At 33.6% G+C, this 23,969-nt stretch overlaps 1 protein-coding gene across 2 annotated transcripts in view; it reads right to left on the bottom strand.

Moving 5' to 3' along the window:
* Positions 1-23,969, bottom strand: part of ATRNL1 (attractin like 1) — a 546,562-nt gene that overhangs the window by 375,604 nt on the left and 146,989 nt on the right. For both annotated transcript variants that reach the window (XM_066238474.1, XM_066238473.1), the window contains exons 20-21: positions 22,112-22,205; positions 12,235-12,287 (exon numbers count right to left, since the gene is read on the bottom strand). In XM_066238474.1, the coding sequence (XP_066094571.1) occupies positions 12,235-12,287; positions 22,112-22,205 (147 nt within the window). The remainder of the gene's footprint in view (positions 1-12,234; positions 12,288-22,111; positions 22,206-23,969) is intronic.

The raw sequence follows: 23,969 nt of genomic DNA, 5'->3' as shown, positions 1-23,969 counted from the left end.
GCAGGTTAATTAACCCCAGTGAGAGTCAGTGGTACAATGGGATAAAATTGTCTATCTCATAGGATTGCTCTGTGGGTTAAACATAATTGGTTTGTGCGTATTTGGCTTACAGAATACTCTCTCATAAAATAAAGGCATCCGATAGATGCTATTTCAGTTTCCCTATTCACTGTATTGACTTTGAATAAATTTTAAAGATTTCAAAAGTCAAACAGGTTCTCATATGTGTATTCATATATAGCTAGATAGCTCTTCATAAATACATGAGTTCATAGTCATATATTTAGAAAAAGATACACATAGACCTTGACAATATTAAGAATCCAAATATGTTTTAAACAATGGCATATATAAATACATGAATTTACCAACTTAGACACCTCTTGAGTAAATGATAAAACTTTATGTGAATGCAAGTTCAAGTATATTCACAGTCTCAGTATATCAGTCATACAGTACTACTCACTTATTGTCTAAGGGTTCCTGGCAACTTGGACTTTAAGTGAAACGAGGTATGATGAAACCAGTTTTACCGTAGGCTAATTGATATAACCAAGAGTTAAGTTCCTGCAGCATATCTCTGGTCACAAAAACATCAGCAAACTTCTAAATGAAAACCCAAAAGTCTACTAGTATTAAACCCTGAAATGAATGTGAGCTATAAATACATTTAAGAAAGATCAATAACAATAAGTAAGACAATGACTTTTCAACTTGCTTATTCCAGTTCTGGGTCCTGGGTGGCCAGAGCCTCCCCCGGCAGCTCAGGGTACGAGGTGGGACCCACCCTGGACAGGACGCCCTTCTATCGCAGGGCCACTCACACCCACAGCCACAACCATGCTCAGAATGGCACAGTGCCGACTCACAGTTCACCTAAATACCCATCCGCAGGATGTGGGGGGAAACGAGGGGCCCGCAAGAACACCCAGGCAGACATGGGAGAACATGCCAACTCCACAGAGAATTGATTTCTTTTTCCGGATTAACGTTATAACGAAATGACATTATATATATTCAAGCACCTACTGTATTTAACATGTCGCTCTAGGAATATGCCTCCAAAAATAAACAGAAAAGTCTCCTTCATGCTCCATTGCCCTCACCAAGCTGTGTGACATGCTGCAGGCAGAGTGATTGTTTTAAAATAAAAATGGAATGTTTTACTCTCCTCTGTACACTTTGCAGGGGTTTCTCATTTTTCTTCTGATGAAGACCAAAACTCTTACATGTCCACAAAGCAATGCATGACAGGCCCTGCAGATCTCGTGCTCCGCCTCCCCACCTCTCTTCACCTCCTTCTGTGGAGTCAGTGTTCCTATCTCACATGCCGTGCTCTTTCCAAGGACAGACCTTCATCCAGGCTGCCCGCTGACTCAGTTTCTTCCGTCCTCACACCATGACCACTCCACCAGCAAGGCGTCCTTCCCATCGAGGCGCCACCATTCTCTCGCCTCACCCACTCCTACTCTCTTATCCCCCAGTTAGATCCGGCTCTCTGGTAAGACACTCTCCCAAAGCATCTATAATTCTCCTTCAGAGTTCTTATGACAGTCATAGCTAGGTAATGGTATTACAGGCTTAATATCTATTTTCAGCTCTCGTTTATAAAGCATCATTGTAGTAGAACCCGGTTCGTTCACTATAAGATCTCCAGAGTCCAACAAGATAGTCAGTAAATCTATGTTGACTATGGAAACAAAAGTGGGCCAATCCCAACAATCAACACCCTCTCCAAGTTCTAAGCGTTACTCCTCAGTAAGGAAATTCACGAGAAAAAGTATGGCACCCTTGTGAGCATTAAATAAAGTAATTATTATTAAATTGTTTTCACATAATAAATATTTAACAATTCAAGTTTCCCTTGCTTGCTGAACACTACTTGCTTACAATTACTCATCAAGAATTTTTACTACGCTTGGAACATTTAGAAGAATTCCAAAGGTAAATTCTGTTGTAGGAATTTTCCGAGTTAAATGTTCATTAGATATAATATCATAGAAAAAAAATGCATAACTTTTATTATACACCTTGAAAATTACTGATTGTGTGGCCTAGTATTAATATATACACTTAAAACTCACTGGGTCTTACTTTTTCTTCTATGAATAAAAGTGGCTGGATCATGCTCACCAATGCCTGTACATCAATGATTTTAATCAGGGTTTTCATATATTGTAACATTCTGAAACCACCTTCCTTTGCTTCATAGTATCTCCAAGTAGCCAAACTTTCCATGAATCTGCTTAGATATTACTTGAAGCAAATGTTTCACAGGATAAGTTAGAAACCAAAGCTTGTAACTCATTTTTATTTAAATGAATGGCTGATGCTTAATGGTTTTCAGTGATGAATTGTACTACTTAATGTACATAAACTGAAACATAAATGTAAAGCAACTCTTACTTTATAACCAATAACATGATCTCCAAACATTTATGGTCAAACACCCCATTGGTAAAAATAGCGGCGCCTGCAGCCACAATACACGTATACATGTATACATTTATTAACTGATTATTTATATGTGTACTACCATTATATACTTCCTGAAAGCCTGCCTCAGAGCCACACTGTTTTCTAACTAAGGGTTCCAACTAGAGATGTCCTGGATTTAGTGACTTTCATTTCAGTAAGAAAAAAAAAAAAGCCGTATTCAAGGAAACAAACTAGAGAGATACTTTTCTACTGCATGTTAGGATGAGAAAAATGAAAGTTAGTGTGATATCTGAGGGGGTTCATTTTAGGTAGGAGTGGAATATTAGCTAGAGATGAAGTAGTTGAGACAGAAAAGTAATAAATGCAAAAGCCACACCTTAAGATAAAGCTTGGGATATTTAATAACAAGCAGATTAAGTTATTGAGAACTTTTATAAAAAATAAAATGGCCTCGGTCGTTTTGCTCAGTAAATAGAGTATTGGCCTGGCATGCAGACGTTCACAGGTTCAAACTCTGCTCAGGTCACACATGAGAAGCAACCATCTGCTCCTCTCCCTGACCCTCTCCCCCTTCTCTCTTTCTTTCTTTCTCACAGCCAGTGGCTGGATTGATTCAAGAGTCGGCCCCGTTGCTTAGCATAGCTCAGCTGATTCAAGCATCGGCCCCAGACAGGGGTTGCTGCATAGATCCCAGTACATGCAAGAGTCTATCTCTCTCTCTTCCTCTCACTTAAAAAGGAAATAAAAAGTAAAAAAATAAATAAATAAAATGACTTCCATATAAGTTTCCAAATGTTCAGGAAGCTAATCCTAGGCTTGATTTGTTCATTGATTCCTTCACCAGTATGGAAACCAGTACAGTTAGAGTTACAGTATATCTGGATATCTGTTAGGTAGAAATTTCTCACTATTCATTCTTACATAATTTCACTAAGTATTCTAAAAGTTTATTACTTAAAATAAATCTTCAGGTAATTAATTCTAATTCATGCACTTCAAAAAACTGAACTGAATGGCATTCTAATTGGAATAGCATAACATTTTTACAGAAATGTTGGTATCTTTTTGTATGAAGACTTCTCACTTGAGAAAAACATATGAATTTTTAATTGCTTAGTGATTCTTTTTATTTACTTGAACGTGATGTTTTTATCGTATTCATATAAGAAAAACAACTCAGGTTAAATATATGCTGATGTTTGTTACTCTGGTTTTACCACCTCTGGTCAAGAATGTGGGTGACAGCCCCAGAATGCCTGAATTAAAATCGTCATCTTATACAAATTAATTAAACTTTCTCTGCCTCTGCTTCCTCACATAAAAAAAATGGCGATAATAAGTGTATCTTTCTCATATAAGAATTAAAAAAGCTAATAAAACAAAAAGCATAGGCTAGCCCAGTCAGTAAGTGTTCAGTACAGGTTAAGTAGTATTATCATTATTTAAAAGTCAGATGATTCTTTTCCAGTTTCAATAAAATTATGCTTTATGCAATAAAAGATGAAAAATAAGAAGCTACCCATCAGTGAAAAATAAGTTGTTCACAATAAGAAATTACGTATGTTATCACCTCATCTGTGTAAAGTCATTCTCAGGGCATGATTTATTTAGAAATGCACCCAGTGCCTTCATTAGCTTATTCAGACTCTTTACATGAATAGGGAACTAACAGCCCTTGCTGCAGGTGCACCGCCCACACCGGCTCCCATGGCTTAGTGAGAAAAGTAAGTGCTTACTCTTCCTCACAGCTGGGCGCCTCTGCAGAGCACACACAAGGCACAACTCTACTTGGAGGCCCTGGTGGGAGGTTTTCAAATACTTTTATTTCTTCTTTTATGTCTTTGTTTTTTAAAATTATTTTCACAGAGTCTAATATGTTATTTACGTAACTAGCATAAGAACACAGTTATCATAAAAGATATGGTCAAATAAATTTTTATCTGCCTCCCAGATTAATTCAATAGCAATATTTTTTTCAGCTATTTTTAGCTTTCTCATAATTTTACCATATTGTCCTTTATTTTTGAATGTGAAAAAATATTAATTCTGAAATAAACATCTAAGAATACTGGCATAAGACTGCAGTAACTTTAATAAAAATATTGATAAATCAAAGAATAATATCAAAATGCCAACCAGGTGGGTCATTTCTGCTTTATCAGATAATCTTTAATCCAACATGTCTGCAGACTGTGAAATACAAGAATTTAAGGTTCTCTGGGTCATCAAGGACACTCTGTTCTGTTTGCAAATGGACCAGCCAGATCCTATTTAAATAGCTATTTATATTTAATGGTTAAAAAGTCATAGAAGGCCCTAGCTGGTTGGCTCAGCAGTAGAGCATCAGACTGGCGTATGGATGTCCCAGGTTCAATTCCCGTTCAGGGCATACAGGAGATGTGTCTATCTGCTTCTCCAACCCTCCCCCTTTCTCTCTCTCTTTCCCTCCCACTGCCATGGCTTAATTGAAGTAAGTTGGCCCTGGGTGCTGAGGATGGCTCCATGACCTCATCTCAGGCATTCAAATAGCTTGGTTACTGAGCAGCGGGGCAGCAGCTCCAGATTGGCAGAGCACTGCCCCAGATGGGCAGAGCACAGACCCATAGAGGGCTTGCCAGGTGGATCCTGGTCAGGGCCCATGTGGGAGTCTGTCTCTCTGCCTCCCCACCTCTAAGTAAAAAAGAAAAAAAGTCAGATAAAATAATAACAAAATACAACATATTTACTCCAAAAAATTCTTTTATTCTGTTTAAAACAATACACAGATTACACTAAATATTATATGACATAGCATTTTAAGTACAGTGATACCGTGAGATACAAACAGACCAACATACAATATTTTTTAAGATATGAGCTGCAACTCAGCTCATATTTTTGTTTGAGATCTGAGCGAAATTCCGAGATACAAGTCATGATTCGGGAAGTTGCCGCTAGCTGGCGCACTGGCACAAAGGTCCAGTATTGGCAGTTTGATATACTAGTTGACTGACTTACGAGCTCGGTTACAGAACAAATTTAATTCATATCTCAAGGTACCACTGTATTTAAATTGAGATTAATATAAGAATGGGCAAGAGTAGGTTTACAATTTTGAGTATGTGAAAGTTTATTTTTGCATTACCCTTTATTTACTAATCATTGTATTACTTATTTGTATCATTTGTCTTCTTGTGATTATTTCATATCCTTACTTATTCTTCATTGTTTAGGTAATGATGGAGTGTAATTTAACCTACTTTTGCACATTCCTGTATTTGTTTTAATTCACAGCTATAATAATGTTTATTAGAAATATGACCTCTCATTTATCAAAAATTGAAAACTCAAATCTAATAAATAATATGCCTATTAATAATGTCTTTCTTTTCAAAACATAAACATTGACTAAAAAAATCAGTAATAACTACAAGGTTTACAGTGAGATAAATGGATAACTATTTTGGTTTTTTACAAATATAAACTAAGGAAAGATATGATGAATGGTAGAGGTGATCACCAAATATAAAGTAGTAATTAAATTCCTTAGTCTTAAAAAGGTATTGTATTATTATTATCATAAAATTGCACCCTGAACTGTATATAGCAATAGAAGAAAAGTTTTTATTTATTTTTTTATTTATTTTTATTTTTAAATTAATTTTAATGGGGTACATAATTGATAAATCAGGGTATATATGTTCAGAGAAAACATCTCCAGATTATTTTGACATTTGATTATGTTGCATACCCCTTACCCAAAGTCAAAATGTCTTCTGTCACCTTCTATCTGGTTTTCTTTGTGCCCCTTCCCCCCATTACCATCACATTCTTGTCCATGTCTCTGAGTCTCATTTTTATGTCCCATCTATGTATGGAATCATATAGTTCTTAGTTTTTTCTGATTTACTTATTTCACTCAGTATAATGTTATCAAGGTCCATCCATATTGTTGTAAATGATCTGATGTCATCATTTCTTATGGCTGAGTCGTATTCCATAGTATATATGTACCACAGCTTTTTTAAAAAAGTTTTTAAAATATAGTAATGTTTCAAAGAGTAGAAGATAAAATAAGCCAAAGTATGTTTGATTACTTGGAAATGTACTAAAGCACAATGATTAGCAGTTTGGACAGTACATCTCGTTAAAGCAATATTGTGGCATACAGTAGATGGTTGCAGAAAATGACCTTCTGTACTTGAGTCTATTCCTTAAAAATATTGATATATCTACATAACATTTTCATAGTCCATTCTTTCATTTCGTGTGTAAAGTTACAATTACACACGAATGTATGTGTAATTGGTTATAATTGCTATTATAATGAAAAAGAAAGCATGTAAGGAAAAAAGAAACTGTGCTACTTTGAGACTACTATTTTTATATTTGCTGAGATAAACTGCATAATTCAATGTTTTCAAGGGTCAACCTAATTAGATATCATTGCTAGAAATTTTCTTGTTTTTCATGTGAGGCATGACAGATTTCTAACACATTCAGTGTTTAGATTTAAACTGATAATTTGAAAAATTACTAAGACCGTGTACACAGAATATCTACTGATGTATTACTGACAATTCAGTTAACACTTTATTGCACTTAACTGCTTTGTTAGGAGCGCAGATCTGCATTTTAAATTTCACTCTAATCTTTAAAATTAGAAGTTTCCATTATCACTATAACAAGAACTACTGACCTTTTCTTTTTTTCAATACCATTTTTTTTTTCAAATGGCATTAAGCTCTAAGGGTCTCCTAACAAATGATAAGACTGCCATCTAGCGCTTTATGACAATTCTTTTAACATTTGTAAAAGAGAATGAGTCTTCTGTAATGTAGAGGTGAGCTATACAATAAGGTAGTCACTATCACATGTGGCTATTGAGTCATGACAGACGATTAATTCAAATGGAGATTGCTCTAAGTATAGAATATACAAACTATATTTCAAAGACAATTTGAAAAAAACTTAGACATCTCCTGAATAATTATCATACTGTTACATTTTAAAATGACATATTTTAGATTTGTTGACATAAATAACATATATTACTAAAATTAATCTCACCTGCTTCCTTTTACATTTTTAATATACCTAATAGAAAAATTAAAATTTTATTTATGTAGCTCACATTATATTTACATTGAATAAGCACTGATCTAGAGGAAAAATAACCTAGTCTTAAATATTAGTACATTTCTTTTTTAATAAAAAATGGAATATAATTGATATGTGCCCATAATTGTAACTAGTAACTCCTTTAGGACATAATAAAAGCTAAAGATTCAAGAAGAAGAAGAATCAAAGAGGAATTTCTAATTTTAAAAAATCAGACAAAATATGTCCCCATAACATCCAGGATGTTTAAAAAAAAAAGAAGAGCAAAATAAATGTTTAAAAAAAAAAAGACTAAGATTTTTTAAATGACATAGAATATTAAGAATGTATTAGTAAGGATAATTATCGAGAATGAATTAAAACATTTTAAATATGGATGAATTCGTATGTTTAAAATATAGAAACAAAAAAAACCTAGTTGTCAGCTTTGAGAGATATTAAATAAACAATTCTTTGCTTTGAAAACTGGTTAAAGTAAAAAAATCTATAGCATTTATCATACCTTTCCTATATGAACTGTAGCAATGATTAACCAAATATGAGAGGAAATTTGTTATACATAAGTTTTCCAGTGAAGAATTAAAAAAGAAATTGGAATATCATCATTTTGTAAACACTAATCAATTAGGACCTAAGTATTGAGCATATGTCTGCTACGGACGTAAAAAGACTGACTTGGAGTCTTTCTGGGCTTCTGCTGGACGAAGAACACAAAAGTACCTATGAAATAGCATTTCTACCAAAGTCAAATCCAAAGCTGATTAAACCTCTATCTCCGTTTCTCAAACTCAGCACTACCACAATTGTTCCAGATAATCCTTAATTCTGAGAAAGCTGTCATGTGTACTTTGGGACAGACTGCAGGACTTCTGGCCTCCCCTCACTAGATGCCTGTAAGGACCCAGGCCCCATGCCAAGTTGTGATAAGCAAAAATGTCTTCAAACACTGTTACATGTCCCTTTAGCAACAAAAACACCTTCATAAGACTTGTAATTGTACTTACTACATTCTCAATAAAATTAGAAAAGTAATTACAAATGGTTTATAAAGTATTAACTTAATTAGAAAAATTTAAAATTCCTACATATACAAACAAAAATAAGATAAGAATTGAATCATAAACTGTGTAGAAAATAATTTAATAAGAAAACATATACCAAATGTAGGCAGAAATAACAAATGTTTCCAAAGTTACTAAAGATAGGAGGACCTCGTGACACAACAGTAGTGCATCTGGCTCCAAAGTTACTAAAGATAGAACCTAATATGAAACTGAAAATCAAAATCAGTGGAAAGGATGAATAAACCCAACATCTCATGCTATAACATGGCAATATATAGGTAAGATGAACAAAAAAACTACAAAAAAAAAGAAAATAAAAAGCACCAGACCCAAAGATATTCATGAAATTTAGCTAATCTTTGAAGTTCACTTAATAATATTTTTAACTATTCCTGTCTTAAAAATAGATAGCAATCTTCTTAAACTCATTTTTCAAAGCTATCACCATAGTTACACAATATGAAGACAGGGAAAAAAAACTAAACAGTTACAGTAAGCGTTATTTCATTAAAAATAATGTAAAAATATAGCCTACATTCATTTATACTGAAAATAATCCTAAATTAAATATAAACAAGATATTTAATGGTATTCCAAATACTATGTCACGAGATGTTTGGTTTACACTAGAAGAAAAAACTGCTTAATATTAGAAAATCTATTAATGCAACTTCACATTTAACAAGGTAAGGGGAAAAGGCATTCATGATGAAATCTTAAAGCACACTAATATAAATAAGAATTTTCTTAATTTTATACAATGAATATTCCATAAATTATATCAAAGTCTCTACTTGATTATATTATCTAGTACCATCATTTTGACTTGATATTAATACTAAAATAGATATCCTAACCATTTGAATAAGGGAAGAAAAAAATGAAAAGGGAGAAAAAAATTGTCCTTATTTGCACACAATATAATTAACTACATTTAAAAATCAAACACTTCTATAAAATTAGAATTAATAGTTGATTAAGACCAGATTCATGTACTTAAAATAAATCTTATTTTTATATATCAAACATAAATATAAAATGTAATTTTAAAAGATACTATTTCAAATAGAAACACAAGTATTATAAAATTATTATTTTACACATGTAACAAAATATGTTTGAAGTATGGACATATGAAATTGAGCTCAATATTAATAGTCATGAAATAAATGCAAATATGTATAAAACCACAAGATTCTACAAAACATACTCTAGAATAGCTATAATCAGAAAAACAATATGAAGTGTGGGTGAATATGTAGAAAGACTATAATATTCATAAATTATTTGAAGAAAAGTAAACGGTACACCATGCAGTAAAATCATTTAGTAGTTTCTTAAAAAGTTACACATAAGTTTATCATATAATCTGAAAATTCTACTCCTAGGAAGATACCAAAGGACAATGAAAACATATTTGTATAGAAAGACCATCTAAATGTGTATAAAAAGACAATCTAAATGTTAATATCAGCATTTTTTATAATAGCCAAACCTAGAAATAATTCCAATGTCCTTTATCTGGTGATTAAAAAATAAAAAACAGTGATATGTATAGATAATATTATACCATTTTCTACACTAAGTAAAATAAAAATACTTTATGGTCATCCCAATTGACAGAAAAACCATATGATATTTTTAAAAATACCAATTCTTAATAAAAATTCATTTATGCAAAGCATAAAGGGAATTTTCTCAATCTGGTAAGGTATCTAAGAAAAACCTACACCATACTTAATGTTGAAAGAGTACATGCTTTCTCGCTAAGATCAAGAAGAATATTTATATGCTCACCATATTTTTTCACAAGTAGTAGCTAATGCAATAAGGCAAGAAAAAAAAAAAGATATCCAGAAAGGAAAGGAAGAACTCAAACTGCATTATTTGGAGAACATGTTACTGTTTATGTAGAAAACATGACAGAATCTACAAAAATGGTACCAGAACTATAAGTGAGTTGCCAAAGCTAAAGGATACAAAATCAATATTAAAATCAATTGTTGAACATACCAGATATAATCATAATTAAAATATTAAAAGATAATATTTATAACAGCATCAAAACTATAAAATATTTAGGTACAAATATGGCAAAAACTGTGAACGACATGCACAGTGACAACCACCAAATGTTGCTGAGAAAAAACTTAAAAATAATGAAGATATATGCTACATTCATAGGTCCGAAGATTCACTATAGTTAAGATATAAATCTTCCCCAAACTGATCTATACACTGAACACAATCCTATTCCAAATCCTAGCATGTATTTCGTAAAAAAAGGAAAAGCATATTCTTAAGTTTATATGTAAACAAAGAAAATGGAATGGCCAACATAAGTATGAAAAGAACAAAACTGTAGAATAAATATTACATGGTTTCAAGACTTGCTATAAAGCTAATGTAATCATAATAGTGCTATACTGGCATACAAATAAACAAATTAATTAATGGAACAGAATAAAACATCCAGAAATAGTTTTATATAGTCTTAGACACACATGTGGACAATTGATTTTCAACAAAGGTGCAAAAGCAATTCACTGATTAAAAGATAGTGTGCATAAGTAAATTGTGCCAGAACATCTGGATGTCCATATGGAGAAAAAAATTTTGATCCATCCCTTGAAATACATATAAATATTAACTGGAAGTGTAGTATATACTTAAATGGAAAACAGAAAAATATAAAAATTTTTAAAAAGACTGTAAGATTAATCAAAGATTTCTAAAAAGACAAACTAATAAATTGAACTTCATCTAAATTAAAAACTGCCATTCAAAAAAATACTCTTAATAAATTGAAAAGGCAAGCCATAAACTAGGGAAAATATTTGCAAAGCATATACCAGGCAAAGAATTTCCATCTGGAATATATAAAGTACCTTGAAAACTTGATAATATGAAAACAACCAATTATATTTTAAAAGTGGGAAGTGGACTTAAACGCACTTCATCAAATAAAGTATGTACATGGCAAAAATCACATTAAAAAAAACTTACATCACTTGTCATTAGGGAAATGCAAATAACATGAGAACCAGATCTATTACACACCTATTAGAATACTAAAATTAAAAAGACTATTCGAAGTATTGAGAGGTTTGGAAGTAAAAGTCATTCACAGCCGGTGGAAATGTAAAAATGATATACTTGTTTGGGAAATATTTTAGTTGTTTCTTAAAAAGTGAAATACACATCTACCATATGATCATTACCCAGTGGAAGTGTTTTTCAATACATCATGTAGCTTTTTAATGATGATCAAAAGTTTTCCCTGTAAAATTCTTCACAAAATTTTAGTTGTTCTAAATTTAATCATAATAAAAAGAATATATTAAAAATCCATCTGCATTTACTCAAATTCTGTATTTTTTTTGATGTTCAGAATAAGATGTATGGCTATCTTACTCTTCAGAGTAGGAAAAAATGCACCAAATATATTATTAAGAAAATATAGCAAAAAGATATTACTTTTTTTAGCAAGATATTACAAGATATGAGAAAAAAAAAAAGTAACCTAATAATGATAACATCAATTATTTAAGATGAATTTTATTATCTGCAAAATCACCTGAAACTAATCATGCAAACCATTTAATTAAAATGAAAAAACACAAGTACTTACAATAACACGTTCCTCTAAGTGGATTACCAACATAGCGATTTTCAGAGTCACATCTGTTAAAAAAAATTTTTCATTTATTAAACAAAATTCAAAAGTTTCATGTTTCTAAACAATAAAGTAATTAAACTATATATTAAAACATCTTTTAAAACTAAGTAATTAAAATGTTCAAAATAAATTTTCAAGAAGAATTAATGTAAAAAGCCTATAGACGAGTATGAGTGAGAGAAGAAATAAGTGAAGAAGACAACTAACTACATGAAAGGAATACAGGAGTCGCAAGTCAGATGAGATAAGGATCATGAGTTTTGGGATCTATATTTTTCATTCATAATATGAAAAAGAATTGAAAGTTTGGATACGGCTATAGAAACATTTTTAGGTAAAGAAAATGGTGGAATTCATATATATATATATATATATATATATATATATTTTTTTTTTTTTTTTTTTTTTTTTTCCTCTCATTTTTCTGAAGCTGGAAACAGGGAGAGACAGTCAGACAGACTCCCGCATGCGCCCGACCGGGATCCACCCGGCACGCCCACCAGGGGCGATGCTCTGCCCATCCTGGGCGTCGCCATGTTGCGACCAGAGCCACTCTAGCGCCTGGGGCAGAGGCCACAGAGCCATCCCCAGCGCCCGGGCCATCTTTGCTCCAATGGAGCCTTGGCTGCGGGAGGGGAAGAGAGAGACAGAGAGGAAAGCGCGGCGGAGGGGTGGAGAAGCAAATGGGCGCTTCTCCTGTGTGCCCTGGCCGGGAATCGAACCCGGGTCCTCCGCACGCTAGGCCGACGCTCTACCGCTGAGCCAACCGGCCAGGGCGGAATTCATATATTGACATCATTTTCTTATGGTATTTTTTGAAATTGCAAAGCAGGAATATAGCTTTGTTTTGTATAATGCTACTTCCTGGAACATCCTCCAAAATAAATTATTATAAAATGAATATGACAGGATAACTAAATAAAGTGACAATATTTAAGTTACATGTAAAAGTTTAACAGGTCTTTCTCAATGTCCTCAGTTTTAGTCAAGTTAATTAGAACTCTAAAGGAATAATTTTAATACATTTATATTTTAATTAATTAAGGGTCAAACAGTTGAGACTCTATAATCTAATCATGTTACATGCTAAAGACATTTTTCAGCCATGCTAGTTCTTGTATTCATGCAAAATAGATAAAGAAGTTGAAAAATAAATATTTTTCTATGCTAACTACAAAATTAAAGTATAAGTATGATTTTCCTTTATGCTATTAATTTTATTCTTGGTGAAACAACAAATAAAGATATGGACATTAGGAAGTTAGATATTCTGTGTTATTCTTCAAATGCTACTTTTAAAATGTGGAACACATAGTGGATCTCTAGCTCGAGAGACCGTCATACTCATTATAGCTGGGTTAAACACATCAGACTCATTATAGCTGGGTTAACCATCAGAATTGATACGATTCCTACACTAATGGTCCTTCTGTTATACTTGCCTCCTTAAATTCCATCACTTTGTACAAAGCGTACACATACAGGACTGATTTACAATAATGTTATACTTCCATTTTCAGTAGTAAAAAATAAACTTGACTTGTTATAAATGGCTATCTCAATAGTACTTTTAGAATAGGAACATATTCAACATAATATTCCCTGTGTTGTTATTCATGATTTTCCCTGACTATCTTACCTGCCTAACTTGAAGGCTTTCAAAGTCCCATAGTAATCTCAAATGTCTCATTTTACGATTTTATTATGCAATGTCACCCCCCAAAAATGACTAACTTTGAAAAATCACAAGAAACTTAAGTACTTCGCAACTGATCTATGTATTGACTTTAGAGCTCTGGATACAAACTTAGTTTCCAATATGAAAATTATAAAGTTTTAATTTTTGTTAATATTTCATTTATTCAAATTATGTAATAGTGTATTGGGCTGGAAATTATTGTAATATGTTTACCTTCAACATGATAATTTTTTTTCAAAAGAATGGTTAGAAACAAAAGAAAAAATAAAAAAATAGGACTGCATCAAGTAAAAAAGGTTTTGCATAATAAAAGAAGCCATCAACAAAACAGACCATCTTCTGAAGGAAGAAAAAAATCCACCAATCTTTCTTGGGGCAATTTTGCATATAAGAATGTAAAATAATCAGATTAATAAAAGAAATATTTAAATTGTGTTTCATTCTGTACTATGTTTAGCAACACAAAAGTGAAATTTCTTTCTAGTCTGTTTTCTAGAAAAGGCTTAATTTGCCTTGTTGAAATTATTTTACCCATTCAAGAAAGTATATTTTCTCTTTCAAAGATGAAGATCACTTTCATAGTTTGAAGGGAATGTATTATATAAATATGTGTTATATAAATATAAATATTTTGTACACAAATATATAATTCAGTGAAAAAATAATTCAATTGGATAAATTTGTATTACTTATCTAATACTAAGTATCAAACTCCCACAAACTTAGTGGCTTTAATCTACACATATTTATTATATCACAGTTTTCATGGGTCAGGCATCTGGCCTATGTAGTTGGATTCAGAAGGGGTTCTCTGTACAGCAGCAATCAAGAGTCAGCTGGGGCTGGGTTCGCATCAGAGGGCTGACTGGGGCTGTACCCACTTCTAAGCTCTCTTAGATTGTTGGCAGAATTTATTTCCTTGCAGCTATAAAACTGAGAGCCTTTATTTCTTATTATCGACTGGAACATGCCTTAAGCTCCATTTCTTCAAGACAAGAAGGGATAAAGATTTTAGAGCAAGTCTTCTAGCAAGACACAGTTTAAAGCATATTCATGAAAGCAACATACCATCACCTTTATCATATAACACAGCATAATCACAGATTGATATCCCATCACTTTTGCCATATTTTCTGAATTAAAAGCAAGTAATAAGTCCTGCCCATATTCAAGAAAAAGGAATTATACAATAGTGTGAATACCAGAAGGCAGAAATCATTGGTAGTCACTGTAGGGTCTGTCTACGTAATATTTTTGTTGAGTATGTCTTTTTTATTATTCTAAAATGTATCAATATATTTGTTTGAGATACAAATATGTATTAATTTAATTCACATAATATATTTATATAATATGAGAAGTTAAATTAATTGATCAAGTTCAAACTCAGAATATAAAAAGTAAAAAAAAAATGTGAAGGGAAATGTAGGTAAAAGCAAAGCTTTAAACAAATTAATACCATACTAGAGGCAGTCCCTGGGCTACGTATGTGATCAGTTCTGTAGGTTTGAAAACGTTTAAGTATTTATATGCTCTGAAAGGTAAAAATCAATACTATGCCAAGACAAACATCTGTTTAAGTTGCATTGAATAGGTAAATGTACCTGTTCCAGCTTACATACAAACTCAACTTAAGAACGAACCTACAGAACCTATCTTGTTCATAACCCAGGGACTGCCTGGATATGATAATGGTATTTCTGATATGTAAGCTAAGTAATGTTTTTAAAATTCAAAATCATTCTGTATAAAGATTAGATACAAACATTAAAAGCCTTCAGAAGTCTTCTGCATGGCTTAATTAAACATGGAACTTCAAAGCATTTCTGTGTCTAAGCAGAGAGATAATCATTCTCTATTACCACTAAGCAAACTAAGCAAATGGCAAGACTTCTCAGAAAACAGATTTAGGCTGAAATATTTAGTAGGGCTGTCACCTAAATAATGATTACCATTAGTGTGAATGATCTCATTATATTATAAATGCCACTTTAAAGTTATATATATAATATATAATTCATGCTTCTAAGTGTTAAAATATGGCATTTCAATTTGTTCCTATTGATTTAAATATTTAAATATGTATGCATATATATCTTATCATGAGATACAATTTTTCTACTCAGAAACTATAAAAAGGGAATAAGGAACATCTAATTACTACAATTTTGAAATATCATAACAGATTATTTAGAGCATCTTAGAATTTGATAAATTTGCATTTTTATGAGAAATTATGAAAATTACATACAAGATGAAACACAATTGCTTTTGCTTTGTTTTTCTTCTAAAACAAAAACCCATAAAATCAGATCATATATTAACAAAAATATATTAAGAAGTATAACAGTATCAATAATGATACCATATAGCTAAGGCAACTTAAGAAAATAAAAATTCAGACATGAAGGAATGGCAAATACTCAATTAGTATAGGAGGAACATGTCCTAAATTAAAAGACTGTATGGATTTCTTATCAATAACAGTAAGTCAAAGAAAACAAAAAAGGGTCGGGTTTTTGTTGTTGTTTGTGGGTTTTCTTTTTTATGTGTAAATGCACTGGAGTGGAAAAGAGCAAAAAAAAAAAAAAATTACCAAGCCAGGATGCAGAAATGAAATCCTAGGTTATTGGGAGATCCCTTTGTTTCTGATTATGAATAGGAAGACAGAACCAGTATTTCACAGGAAAAAGGATTGACATCTAGGTTTACCAAAGTTTGGTGAGTCAAATAACAACAACTTAATATTAAGAGTAAAGACATAAAAAGTCCTTCAAGAGAATGAAGATCTATTTTGAACCATCCTTATCCCTGAAAGTGATTAAGGTACCACTGCCCTCAGGTACATAGCAGAATTGGATTCTCTTTGGGAAAAGATTTCATTCAAGGTCTCAAACATCTATAAATAGATTTTTCAAATATGGCATTGAGTACAAAATAAAAAACAACCAGGCTTGGAAACTGATAAGAAAACAAGAATAGGAACCAGCAGAAACAGAGGATGATGTAAATAAAGCCATGGGAATTCAGATATTATCTTGGAAAAGCCACAGGCTTTAAAATAACTATCTTTTTTTTATATGAAAGGAGATTAAAGACAAGATTCAAAATTGCCTAAAAAACTGGAAACTATAAAAGACAATTAGAGACTATAATAAAGTTGACTTTAGTCTAAAACACGAGACACAATAAAATGAAAATGCAATAACCAAAATTAAGACCTGAATGGATGAGATTAACAGCAAGTTGAACACAGTGGAAAAGTAAAAAGTGAACTGAAAACCAGGTCAGCAAAGAGTAAAAAATATGAAAAAGACATAAAAAATACAGTGTTTTGGGGCTCAAAAGAAGACAGAGAATGGAGAAGAAGCAGTATCTGAAGAATGCTGGCAGAACTTTCTGAAACCTCTATTGTGATCAATGAAAAAATAATAACTAAGCACATCATCATAAAACAAAAGAAAAATATTTTTAAAGCCAAAGAATAAAATAGATATAAAAAATGAAAAATCTGAATAGTTTATCTGTTAAAGAAATTGAATATTTTATCTTAAAGAAATAACTAAAAACCTTTCCACAAAGCAAAATCTAGGACCAACTAGTCACCTTAATGGGGAACAGAACACACATATAAAAAGCACTAAATCATTTGAAATAACACTGATATTAGATTACTCGAAAGTTAAGAACTTCTCTGAATCAAACATATACAAAACAGTGTGGAAATGCAAACCACAAAGTGGTATTTACCACACATGTCACCAACAAAATAATGTATAAAACATTACAGATGATTAAGAAAAAAAGAATAGAAAAAAGATTACAAGAAACTTGAAAGAGCAGTATTTCATAAAAGAGAAAATTCAATTGGAGATTAAACATATATAACCTTTTAAAGATTAATCATATTAAACCTTTAAAAACTAAAGAACTTCTTTAGTTCTTAAGAAAATGCAAATTCAGCCTGACCAGGCGGTGGCGCTGTGGATAGAGCGCCGGACTGGGACACCGACGACCCAGGTTTGAAACCCCAAAATCACCAGCTTGAGCGCGGGCTCATATGGTTTGAGCAAGGCTCACCAGCTTGAGCCCAAGGTCGCTGGCTTGAGCAAGGGGTCACTCGGTCTGCTGTAGCCCCCTGACCCTCCCACCCCGGTCGAGGCACATATAAGAAAGCAGTCAATGAACAACTAAGGTGCTGCAACAAGGAGTTGATGTTTCTCATCTCTCCCTTCCTGTCTGTCTGACCCTATCTGTGTCTCTCTGTCTCTGAAACACACACAAAGAAAATGCAAACTCAAACTGCAAATATCAATTTTACATCCATCTGAAATTAAAATGTTTTAGAACACCAAGTATTTACAACAGTGTGGAGTATTAAGAAAACTTAACTGGTTTAAAGGTTTACATGGTTTTACTCCATATAAGCTGGGCTCATGGCTCGTCCCTCCCTGAAAGCCCTTGTTTCTCTCTAGATTTTTAGCCATCTGGTTGGTTACCTTGTGATCTCAAATGCTTTCACGGAAACTCATGAAATTTGCAGTATGACCCGCTTTTATTTCTTTCATTGTCAAGGTAGGAGTGAAGCTCTTTGCAGCTGTCTGGGTGAACGAACACTGGAAAAGCTACGGTCACGTTCACTTTTACAGATTTTCTGCTTCACTGTTGACTCTATTCTACACCCAGAACAATTTAACTCCGCCTTCAAATTCCAGCTCAGATATCCTCTGCTCAAACTTCTCTTATCCCTCCAAGATAAATTATTTACTCCTTTTTCAGTAATCCTTCAACAGTTTCTTCATTCCATGTCATTACATAAAGGTGTTGAACACTGAAATTCTGCTGTTGATGCAATAGTCCCCAAAGATGTCTAATAAAGAACACAGGCAAGCATACAGATAATGCAAGGAAAATACAAATAGGAATAGATCCAATTTCAGTTGGGGAAGTTATAAAAAATGTACGAGAGTATGTGATGTCCAACTACATACTAAAAGCTGAACAGATTATCCTGAGAGGCAAGTGGTATTAAGCACCTCAAATCTAAATGTAAGAAATTAGTATATTTTGACTAGTGTTTCCAACACTAGCTTGAAAGATAGTTTCAGCAAAAACCATGTGTTATTTATCTTCATTAATAGTACCGAGCACCCACTTAATCATTGTTTACTGATCTAAGTAACTAGTTGTACCTCCTAACAGGCTAATTTTTTCCAGTGTAAGCACACTACAGGAAATAATTGCTTGAGGAATAATAGTCCCATCTCTCATTGCCCCACACTCAAAAGCTAAACAAATAAAACAAAAAAGCCCTGGCCAGTTGGCTCAGTGGTAGAGCATCGGCCCAGCATGTGGATGTCCTGGGTTTATTTCCCATCAGGGCACACAAGAGAAGCAACCATCTGCTTCTCCAACCCTTCCCCTCCCCCCTCTCTCTCTCTTCTCCTTCTGCAGCCATGGGTCGGTTGGTGCAAGTTGGCTCCAGGTGCTAAGGATGGCTCCATGGCCTCATCTGAGATGCAAAAATAGCTTGGTTGTCAAGCAACAAAGCAATAGCCCCAAATGGCAGGGTGTCACCCCATAGCAGGCTTGCCAGGTGGATCCCGGTTGGGGCGCATGCAAGAGTCTGTGTCTCCGCCTGTCTGCTTCTCACTTAAGAAAAAAAATTTTTTTAAAAAGGAATGAATGTAATTCTATCTTTACAAATTAGTAGTCTAATCTTTCCTCTGCTTATAAAAAGTCATAAATACGAATTAAGGTAAATGTACCTTCATCATTCAGAACTATATAATTTATTTTTTAATATTTCATACATATGCCAAACCCTGTAACTCCAGATAGCTAAGCTTATAAACCCATAAGTACAATAAATTAAAATTCCACTCTCTCATCTAGAGGAAAAAAAACATGTTCTAAAGTACTAAGACAGAAATACTGTGGGTACTATATCATATATGCAGAAGTGCAGTACAAATGAAAAATGTCATTGCTCATCTTCATGATGGACTCTTTGAACAAAAATCAGACATTTGTTGCTTATGACCAGGACTCGTTATGTAATTCATGGGGGCGCAGAGTGAGGGTACAGCAAGGAGCAGAGCAACATGGAAATGCAGGGCTTGTGTAAAAATGCATTCAGAGCCCTGGTTGGTTGGCTTAGCGGTAAAGCATCGGCCCGGCATGTAGAAGTCCCGGGTTCGATTCCCGGTCAGAGCACACAGGAGGAGCGCCCATCTGCTTCTGCACCCTTCCCCCCCCCTCTTTTCCCCTCCTGCAGCCAAGGCTCCACTGGAGCAAGTTGGCCCTGATGCTGAGGATGGCTCAATGGCCTCTACCTTAAGTGCTAGAACAGCTCCAATTGCAACGAGCAACGCCCCAGATGGGAAGATCATAGCCCCCTGGTGGGCAAGCCAAGTGGATCCTGGTCGGGCACATGCAGGAGTCTGACTGCCTCCCTGCTTCTCACTTCAGAAAAATACACACACACACACACACACATACACACAACACACACACAAAAGATGCATTAAAAATTTCAAGATGGCACAGCAAAGCATGAAACCAAGCACAATGCCCTTGTAAGCATGAAGCTCTGTGCAAAGACAGAGGCCACATGCCCGAGAAGTTGACCCTGCTTCTGAAAACCAGTATTTACTGTTGTGAAGGTCTAGATGTATCCTTCCACTTAGAGCATAGGAATCCAATTTAATTCCATTGGCAATGAGACCAAAATAGCTTTCCTTTATAATTTCCCTTTAATGTTATGCTCTGGCTTCATTATTTTTATTTAATTAATTGTGTTTACATAGATTCTAGGGTCACCCTGAATGCATCCCCCCTCCCCCCTATTCCCCTCAACATCTCCCTTGCCCCCTTTTCTACAGTGCCCTCCCCCCTTCCCTTCAGGTTTATCGCATCCTATCATCCCCTTTCCCTCTGTCCTCTTTTCCTCTGGTCCCTTTGATCTGGCCTCATTTTTAAGAGAAGATATAAAACTAGTCTGCTCATCTTCTTTGAACTTGAAAACCTATGATACCTCAGTAACAAGTCAAAGACATAATCATCTAACTTGAAATGTTTAAGATAATTCTATAGCAAAAAAATATATTTCTTCTCAATAAAAACAAAATGATCCTTTTCCATGGTTAACAGACTTATTTGGATACAATTTTTTATATATTTATAATTTTGGAAAATCTTTTATTATAAGTAATATCATCATTGGCATTTATATTTGTGTCAAATACAGTACATTTATATCTAATATAAACATAAGTGTTTGCATCTATACAATTCAAAGCTATAAAAAACTTTTAATATATGATGTATATGAATAATAAGAAAAAGAAAAACAAATAACACAAAACAACTGCTTCTTAAAGTTATTTTTGGGAGGGGACTAAAACTTGAGAATAACAATTAAATTATAAAAAGACAAAACCACTCATAGAACTACTGAGAGTGCATTGTAACAACAAAAGTAGGTTTACATCTAGGACATAACAGAGAAAAAGGAGACAGTTATAAGAAACCACTTGAAAGGCTTAAAGGGCTATAAATACCAGAATTAATAATGAATCAAAAGAATGAGAAGCATAAAAACATTGAGTTTGAATTATTTAATGAGATATGAAGGAAAATTATAAACATAATTTTCACAGATAACATCAATCTATGCATATTTGATATGTAACATGCATTTTCCCCCCCAAAAAGCAAGAATGTTTCTTTTTTTAGAGAGATACAAAATGCAAACACAGTCTGTAGGCTCTGTTTCAAAGCCTCCATAAAACTTATCATTCATAATAAGCTTATCATTCATAATAATATAAAACAAAAAAGCCCTGGCCAGTTGGCTCAGTGGTAGAGCATTGGCCCGGCATGTAGATGTCCTGGGTTCATTTCCCCTCAGGGCACACAAGAGAAGCAACCATCTGCTTCTCCAACCCTTTTTAAAAGGCTTAACTTTCTACGAGATTTGATAGAACCGAAGTAAACATAGCTTACAACAAAGCTGGTCATGTAACTAACTATCATGACACTCAACTTAAAAGGGGGAAGACCTACAAAAATTAGTTCTGCAGCACCAATTCAATCCACAAAAGTTCTAAAAAACTCACTTGTACTTACAATTGGCATTGATCGCCTTTGATTCCTTTAGTTGTGCAGAAACATTTTCCTGTGTGCATGTGACAAATATTGGCATGGCCACTGCATGTGCAAGCTGTGAAGTCAAAACCAGAATGGTATTGAATATTCTCCATCCCCAACATGATCATCACATTTCTAGGCAGGTTTCATTATCTTATTTTTATACCACATATTTTCCGCTTGCCATCCAAAAACCAGAGTTACCAATAAGTTATCTTTCATTAAAGGGAAGTAAATACATTTATTTAAAACTTCTGTGAAACTCTTTAAAGTTCTTGGGGTGCTAATGGATCCAAGCATTTATCTTTCCTCTTTGGGCTCCTGTCCTCTTCTGCTTTGGACACAGACTCAATGAAATGAGTTTCAAATAGCGCAAGAGCTTTGGAGTCAAGCAGCTTAGCTTCCAAATATGCATCTATTATAATCACTAGATATGTGACCTTGGGCAATTTATCTAACCTCCCTAGGCTTAGCTCCTTCATCTTCAGAAGGAAAATAATAACGCTTAGCCCTGAGGACTGATATGAGTATTAAATGAGTTGATATATTTTAAAATACCTAATACATACCAAGCACTTAATAGATACATTTATTGTTTTTACTATTCCCACAGCCAACAATAAAAACATAGTTACATATTGTGTAAAAAAGCACGTCTGTTTATTTGCCCTAATATCATTCATTTAAAATTCTGAGATCATTCTCCATTTCAGTTTTTCAGAACTAATCAAAACATAACTTGGTATAATAAACTGGATTGATCTGGTTAATATGAATGCGCCTCATTTTATTACTTTGAATTCCTTGTTAAAGAGCAGTGTTCCAATCATTTAGGACAGTGGTCCTCAACCCCCTGGCCGCGGACTGGTACTAGTCCATGGGCCATTTGGTACCGGTCCGCAGACACCGGTACCAGTCCGCAGAGAAAGAATAAATAACTTATATTATTTCCGTTTTATTTATATTTAAGTCTGAATGATGTTTTATTTTTTTAAATGACCACATTCCCTCTGTTACATCCGTTCTAAGACTCACTCTTGACTCTTGTCTCGGTCACGTGATACATTTATCCGTCCGTGAAAATATTAAACCGGTCCGTAGCCCAAAAAAGGTTGGGGACTACAGATTTAGGACACAAACCTCACACTTCACTGTGCCCAACATCCAAGGAGGAATTTCTACACATCCCCTCCTTTCCACTGTGACAGCATCATTCAAATACTGTCACCACATTCTCTTACTGACACCAATATAACCATATATATCTGACCTTTCCACCTTCAAAATTTATAGGCTTCAACTCATTCGCCAGTCCTAAGATACATTCTAAAGAAACAAGGTAACCCTGTCACTACCCTTTAAAAACTTTTAATGAGAACTACTGTGTTCCTACACACCTCAACCTAGTTAACCTACTCCATTGACAAAAATGAAATACGTGGTCTTTTCCTGATTCTCATACAAATATAAAAATAAACTGAGTCATTGGTTTTGAGCAAAGTATAAAATATTCTATCTAGAACAGTAAGTTTCTTGCTAATGGTTTATAATTATTTGCTTTAAAAATAGATAATTAATGTAACAAAATACACACACCCCTACACACACAGGCTCAGTGGATAAGGCGTCAACCTGGAAACACTGAGGTTGCCGGTTCAAAACCCTGGGCTTGCCTGGTCAAGGCACATATGGGAGTTGATGCTTCCAGCTCCTCCTCCCTTCTCTCTCTCTCTCTCCCTCTCTCTCCTCTCTCTCCTCTCTAAAAATGAATAAATAAATAAATTTCAGAAAAATACAAAAAAAAAAAAAACTAAGTTGGTATGAGGTAGTATTTTTA

Source organism: Saccopteryx bilineata, chromosome 7 (genome assembly GCF_036850765.1).
Source record: "Saccopteryx bilineata isolate mSacBil1 chromosome 7, mSacBil1_pri_phased_curated, whole genome shotgun sequence".
Taxonomy (NCBI): domain Eukaryota; kingdom Metazoa; phylum Chordata; class Mammalia; order Chiroptera; family Emballonuridae; genus Saccopteryx; species Saccopteryx bilineata.
Note: the sequence above shows the minus strand (reverse complement) of the source record. Positions and strands in the feature narration are given on the sequence as shown.